General features: G+C 42.2%; 1 protein-coding gene across 1 annotated transcript in view; it reads right to left on the reverse strand.

Moving 5' to 3' along the window:
* The window catches only part of LOC123518521 (keratin, type I cytoskeletal 9-like), a 2036-nt gene extending 589 nt beyond the window's left edge, over window positions 1-1447 (reverse strand). Inside the window, exons 1-3 of the mRNA XM_045279321.1 lie at window positions 1382-1447; window positions 983-1123; window positions 211-693 (exon numbers count right to left, since the gene is read on the reverse strand). Coding sequence (XP_045135256.1) covers window positions 211-693; window positions 983-1123 — 624 coding nt within the window. The 5' untranslated portion in view covers window positions 1382-1447. The remainder of the gene's footprint in view (window positions 1-210; window positions 694-982; window positions 1124-1381) is intronic.
* Window positions 1448-7461: the final 6014 nt, after the last annotated feature.

Raw genomic sequence — 7461 nt, forward strand, 5'->3', positions numbered from 1 at the left:
GCTGATAGAATTGTGCAGCACGCACACCACCACACCTTGCCGGGCGTCTAGCCTTTCGCCGATGTATCTGGAAGTTGAGCAATGCAGGAATAGTCTGATATGAATACCTGTCCTGATACATGAACAAGAGAGTGAAAAATGTTGCATATAAGGCGAAAAGGTGTGGATATATGCAGAATAGTTCTATAACAAAACATGTGTTGTACATACGGCATCAAACAAGTTTTGCACGTCAACGCTCTGCGCCAGGCCATCGACACTCCTCTTCCTACGGCCATAGTTGCCGCCGCACCATCCGCAGGAATCCCCGCAACCCCCGCACCCACACCCAGGACACCCTGTTGGATGGCCCACATTGTGTCTCCCACCCTGGCCTCCGTTACTACCGCCCAGGCCTCCGTGACTACCGCCTTGGCCTCCGTGGCTACCGCCCAAGCCTCCGTGGCTTCCTATGTTGCTGCTGCCGCGGTTGAACGCCTGACTCTGAGCGTGGCTTTGGGCGTGACTCTGAGCATGACTCTGAGCGCGAGCCTGACTTTGGGCGTGAGCTTGGGCATGGGCTTGGCTCTGGGCGTTGGCTTGGGCTTGGGCATGGGCTTGGCTCTGGGCGTGGGCTTGGCTGTGAGAATGGGCGTGACTCTGGGATTGACTGAAGCTGCTCTGCTGGCTCTGGCTTTGGCTGTGTGAGAACCTCTGAAAATATTCAAAGTCATATTTAACTATTACACACAAATTCAAAATATGCAAACTGAGTGTAGCGTCGTACAAAGATCGCCAGTTCTGCCTTTCGTGAATTTTTGACTGATTATTGGTTATCCACATGGTCTGGTGTTATTCCAGTGATAGATTACACTTGGTTACTGGACATTCAGCCTCTTACATCGATGAAGCATTTTAGATTGACTCAGAACTCGACCATGCCCAAAACAAACCCTTTGGACTTGGAAATCTATTAACACTTTGAAAAGAAAAGAATACTCACCCCCGCCTGTGAGAGCCCTCCGGGCACACCGAATCTCCGATGCTGCTTGCCGGAATGGTCACAGGAATAACAGGGTTCTGCTGCAGCCCATGCGGCCACCAACACCACGCCTGCCACCGCCACCAACAGCTGACGAACCATCTGGAATTTATACATTAAGGCTGTGAATAGAGAGCTAATAGAGGGAAGAAGTCTGTCATCTGAAAGAAATTTTAGATCAGCTTCGAGGATCATAAAAAATTCTGATACTACAAACACTATAACTACACCCAGCATTTCGTTCTCTAATTTGTCTGATTTCAAAAAATTTCTAAGAGAAGAGGATGAAGTGCAACAATCTCAGCTTTCCCATTTGAGCAAGTTCAGATTGTTTTTTGCTTCCCTGCAAACCTGACTCACCTTCGCAGGTTTGAGATGAGGGTTTGAGGCAGAGGCTGGCCTGGCCAAGCCTTATATATACAGGCTCGGATCTTGCTCTTCGAGGAAGAAAAATTACAGATGGTGTCGGTGATTATCCATGCTTGTGTGGACTTCCCCACTTTCTTTTTTCAGCTGCCGACAACAACATAGGAGTGCATATATGGGCTTGGCAGCAGTGTGGTGTCCGGGAACGACTCAACGCTCCGCCACAATAGTGCACAAAATCACGTGCCTTCCTTTAGGTCCCAGTGCCGAAGGAGGAAGAAAAGAGAATTGAGATCAGTGTCACGATGTTGACCTTTGAAAAACCCAACCACAACCGGTTCGTTGAGTGTACGTTGCAGGATCTTTCTTCTCCTCACCTGGAAGAAAAATTTGGTTCTTTAAAAGGTGCATCCTGGCCTCTGTTCCTAATGAATCCCTTTGTGCTGTGACCGTTTGCATGCTTTCTCGGCTCTGTGCTTCAAGCAAATTAAAGGGCGAAATTATTCTGAAAAGCAACGGAAATGTTGTTTTCCTTATTATTATTATTATTATCATCATTATCATTATCGTTATCGTTATCGTTATCGTTATCGTTATTGTTATTGTTATTGTTATTATTATCACTATTGTTATTATCACTACTATTATTATTATTGTTATTATAATAATAATAATTATTATTATTATTATTATCATTATCATTATCATTATCATTATTATTATAATAATAATAATAATCATCATCATCATCACCATCATTACTATTATTGCAATTATTATTATTATTGTTATTGCTATTATTATTATAATTATTATTATTATTTTTATTATTGTTATTGCTACTATTATTATTATTATTATTATTATTATTATTATTATTATTATCATTATCATTATCATTATTATTATTATTATTATTATTATTATTATTATTATTATCATTATCATTATCATAATTATTATTATTATTATTATTACCATTATTATTACTATTATTATTATTATTATTGTTGTTATTAATATTATTATTATTATTATTATTATTATTATTATTATTATTATTATTATTATTATTATTATTATTATTATTATTATTATTATCATCATTATTTTCATTATTATTATTATTATTATTATTATCATCGTTTTTGTTATCACCATTATTATTGTTATTATCATTATTATTATTATTATTATCATTCCTGTTATATTTGAACTTTTTGACAAAGATGCGAGTGTGAACGTCTTCAACGAGATTCACCTTTCCTAGGCTCAGTCGTGAGGCTAATGCTTCTTTCAGTCATGGATTTCTTGCAACATAATTACAAAGTCTTTATCTTCAAACCAGCTGAGATGCTGTCCCTCTCTGTTGAACCTGCAGGACGCTTCAGCTTCATGCGTCATTTGATACAAGTAGGCCATTGTTCAAGAGGGGAGAGCAGAAGGGGCGGTGAAGAAGAGGTGTTTACAGTCACGTCTAAGGAGAAACCAGGATGCAAGAGGTGAATGTTCCACCTCGCTCTCTGTGGCGGTGGTTCTTCCTATCCTTTCCTATCACTGTCCGTCCCTTCCCTTCCCATGCCGTTTCTTCCAGCGCCGCCTCATACCATCCCGCCGGGAACTCCTCTCTTCCTGAGCACGCTTTACGACACTGCGCCCTCTCGCCCTCCTCTTCATGATGCCATTGCAGGGTTAAAGGTCACGGGAAAGTTAATGAGATAATTTTTTAAATGTGTTTACACTAAGGTCAATAAACACTGCCGCTCTCCTTTCATGGTTTCTAATACCGAGATGTGACTTGAGTCCGTCTCTTAAGATTCTGAGTCATATTGTAAACTGAACAGGCTCTAGTGAAACTTATTGCGGTTTTCAAGGATCTTTTCGAGATTGCACCGTTCATTTAACAGGAAATTTCCATCACCATTTGAAAATAGGCAAGGAAAACATGATTGATTATCTCTGTGGTCTGTTGGTAGAACAAAGCGTTCATGACCAAGTGTTCGCGATGCATGGCATTTATTTATGCGCTTGTCTCTTACTGCTAGTGTAGGGAAAAATAAGTATTTATCTCGACGTATCATCTCTTTTTATTGTTTTCTCTTTTTGGCTTATCTTCCATCTCGTAGTACATTAACTCGTATACAACATATGTCTTGTTTTAGTTTTCTTTCATGTGTGTTGAAATATTTGCAAGGGTATCTATTTCTTAGCCAATTTTATTTTTCCATTCTCTCTCTCTCTCTCTCTCTCTCTCTCTCTCTCTCTCTCTCTCTCTCTCTCTCTCTCTCTCTCTCTCTCTCTCTCTCTCTCTCTCTCTCTCTCTCTCTCTCTCTCTCTCTCTCTCTCTCTCTCTCTCTCTCTCTCTCTCTCTCTCTCTCTCTCTCTCTCTCCTCGTCATAGACAGCGACAGTTACAGATCGCTCCCCTGCTTCATAGACACAGCTACAAATCACTCCCCTGTCTCTCATGACTATAGATCTGTCGCCTCCTTTGCATAAACACCAGATGGCACACACTTAACACACCTCCACGCTTTCCTATATGCGTATCTACTGTACATACGTGCTCCCTTCACCGAGCCACATTCTTTTTATTTTTTTTATTTTTCTCTTTGGAATATTTGACACCTACCGAAACAATAACTTACTCCCAGTGAGATCTAATAGCACTAGTTCAGGGGGTGCTGTGAACCTTCCATTAAAGCTAGTTGTGATCTCGTTGAATGTTTCCTTTGTGTCTCACAACTCAAGGGGCAGTCACAGCCTGTCCTTTAAGGACAACTCTCCTTCCTCACACAAAACTACATGCACTTACGACACACACACCCTTCACTCCAAATCAAAATTTAAAAGAAAATGGGACCCAAAATAAATGCCTCGGAGTCCCCCTCTGGGGAGGGACCAAAAATGTCCCCAGGTCGGACACCTCTCCTGTTGAAGACCACAAATGCCTTGACACCTCCCTCAACTTTTTCTACATTAACTTCTGCAACATTCGTGGTCTTAGATCTATTTTTCAATCTGTGGAACACCACCTCTCCTCTACTAAACCTCATCTTCTTTTCCTCACCGAAACACAGCTGTCTGAGGCAACTGACAGTAGCCCTTCTCTGTTCCCTCCTACTTTCTCTATTCTCATTTTCATTCCAAAGCTGGATGTTGCGTCTATGTACGCAACGACTTAACTTGCTCTCGTGCCCACGCTCTTGAGTCTTCCGAATTTTCCACCATCTGGCTACGACTTAACAGTCACTCTCAAACTAAATTCATCTGTGCTGTTTATCTCTCCCTAACTCTTCTGACTATAGTAAATTCTTCGACTACTTAACTTCTAAAGTGGAGCACATTCTGTCCCTCTACCCTTTCGCTGAGATTTCCATTCTTGGAGATTTCAATGTTCACCACCAGCTTTGGCTTTCCTCTCCCTTCACTGACCACCCTGGTGAACTAGCCTTCAACTTTGCTATCCTCCATGACCTAGAGCAACTGGTGCAACACCCTACTCGTATTCCTGACCGTCTTGGAGACACGCCCAACATTCTTGATCTCTTCCTCACCTCTAACCCTTCTGCTTATGCTGTCACCCTTTCATCTCCGTTGGGCTCCTCCGATCACAATCTCATTTCTGTATCTTGTCCTATTTCTCCAATCCCTCCACAGGATCCCCAAAGCGAAGGTGCCTCTGGCGTTTTGCCTCTGCCAGTTGGGGGACCTGAGGAGGTATTATGCTGATTTTCCTGGAATGATTATTGCTTCCGTGTCAGAGACCCATCTCTTTGTGCTGAACGCATAACAGAGGTGTTAGTATCTGGCATGGAGGCGTACATTCCTCATTCTTTTCTCAACCTAAACCTTCTAAACCTTGGTTTAACTCAGCCTGTTCTCGTGCTATACATGATAGAGAGGTTGCCCACAAAAGGTACTTGAGCCTTCCATCTCCTGAATCTCATGCACTTTATATCTCTGCCCGGAATCATGCCAAGTCTGTTCTTCAACTTGCCAAACACTCTTTCATAAATAGAAAATGTCAAAATCTTTCAAACTCAAACTCTCCTCGTGACTTCTGGCATCTAGCCAAAAACATCTCAAATAACTTCACTTCTTCATCTTTCCTCCTTTATTTCATCCTGATGGCACCACTGCCATCTCTTCTGTCTCTAAAGCTGAACTCTTTTCTCAAACCTTTGCTCACAACTCCACCTTGGACGATTCTGGGCTTGTCCTCCTCTCCTCCTCCCTCTGACTATTTCATGTCTACAATCAAAATTCTTCGTAATGATGTTTTCCATGCCCTTGCTGGCCTAAACCCTCGGAAGGCTTATGGACCTGATGGGGTCCCTCCTATTGTTCTCAAAAACTGTGCTTCTGTGCTTGCACCTTGCCTGGCCAAACTCTTCCAACTTTGTCTATCGACTTCTACCTTTCCTTCCTGCTGGAAGTTTGCCTACATTCAGCCTGTTCCTAAAAGGGTGACCGTTCTAACCCCTCAAACTACCGTCCTATAGCTTTAATCTCTTGCTTGTCTAAAGTTTTTGAATCTATCCTGAATAGGAAGATTCTCAAACATCTGTCACTTCACAATCTTCTGTCTGATCGCCAGTATGGCTTCCGTCAAGGTCGCTCTACTGGTGATCTTCTGGCTTTCCTTACTGAGTCTTGGTCATCCTCTTTTAGAGATTTCCGTGAAACTTTTGCTGTTGCGTTAGACATATCAAAAGCTTTTGATAGAGTCTGGCATAAAGCTTTGATTTCAAAACTGCCCTCCTACGGCTTCTATCCTTCTCTCTCTGCAACTTTATCTCAAGTTTCCTTTCCGACCGCTCTATTGCTGCTGTGGTAGACGGCCACTGTTCTTCTCCTAAACCTATTAATAGTGGTGTTCCTCAGGGTTCTGTCCTGTCACCACTCTCTTTCTATTATTCATTAATGACCTTCTTAACCAAACTTCTTGCCCTATCCACTCCTACGCTGATGATACCACCCTACATCTTTCCACGTCTTTTCAGACACGACCAACCCTTCAGGAAGTCAACAGATCACGCAGGGACGCCACAGAACGCCTGACTTCCGATCTTTCTAAGATTTTCGATTGGGATAGAGAAAATCTGGTAGTTTTCAATGGCTCAAAAACTCAATTCCTCCATCTATCAACTCGACACAACCTTCCAGACAACTATCCCGTCTTCAATGACACTCAACTGTCTCCCTCTTCCACAATGAATATCCTCGGTCTGTCCTTTGCTCACAATCTTAACTGGAAACTTCACATCTCATCTCTTGCTAAAACAGCTTCTATGAAGTTAGATGTTCTGAGGCGTCTCCGCCAGTTTTCTCGCCCTCCAACTGCTTACTCTGTATAAGGGCCTTATCCGTCCCTGTATGGAGTACTCTTCGCATGTTTGGGGGTTCCAGTCACACAGTTTTACTAGATAGGGTGGAATCAAAGCTCTTCGTCTCATCAACTCCCTCCTCTGACTAACTGTCTTCAGCCTCTTTCTCACCGCCGAAATGTTGCATCTCTTTCTATCTTTTATCGCTATTTTCATACTAACTGCTCTACTGATCTTGCTAACTGCATGCCTCTCCTCCTCCTGCGGCCTCACTGCACAAGGCTTTCTTCTTCCTCTTATCCCTATTGTGTCCAACTCTCTAACGCAAGAGTTAACCAGTACGCTCAGTCATTTATCCCTTTCGCTGGTAAACTCTGGAACTCCCTCCCTGCATCTGTATTTCCGACTTCCTACAACTTGTCTTCTTTTAAGAGGGAGGTATCGAGGCATTTGCTCCCCAATTTTAGCTGACGCTTTACCACTCTTTAGAGAGCCAGCACTCAAGTAGGCCTTTTTTTAATATTTTCTGTTTTTGCCCTTGGCTAGCTCTCTCCCCTACATAACAAAAAAAAAAAAAAACTTAACCTTCTGACGTTGCATTACCACCCAGGATAAACAGATAAACCTTGTTACCACTACTTAGACCGTAATATCTTTAAGAACTGGATACGGAGGCGCTCGTTTGTTTTGATATGTCAGTTTTTTTTAGTCAGTCATTCATCATTCTCTTTTTTTTTTGTCATAA

The sequence above is a fragment of the Portunus trituberculatus genome, chromosome 44, assembly GCF_017591435.1.
Source record: "Portunus trituberculatus isolate SZX2019 chromosome 44, ASM1759143v1, whole genome shotgun sequence".
Taxonomy (NCBI): Eukaryota; Metazoa; Arthropoda; class Malacostraca; order Decapoda; family Portunidae; genus Portunus; species Portunus trituberculatus.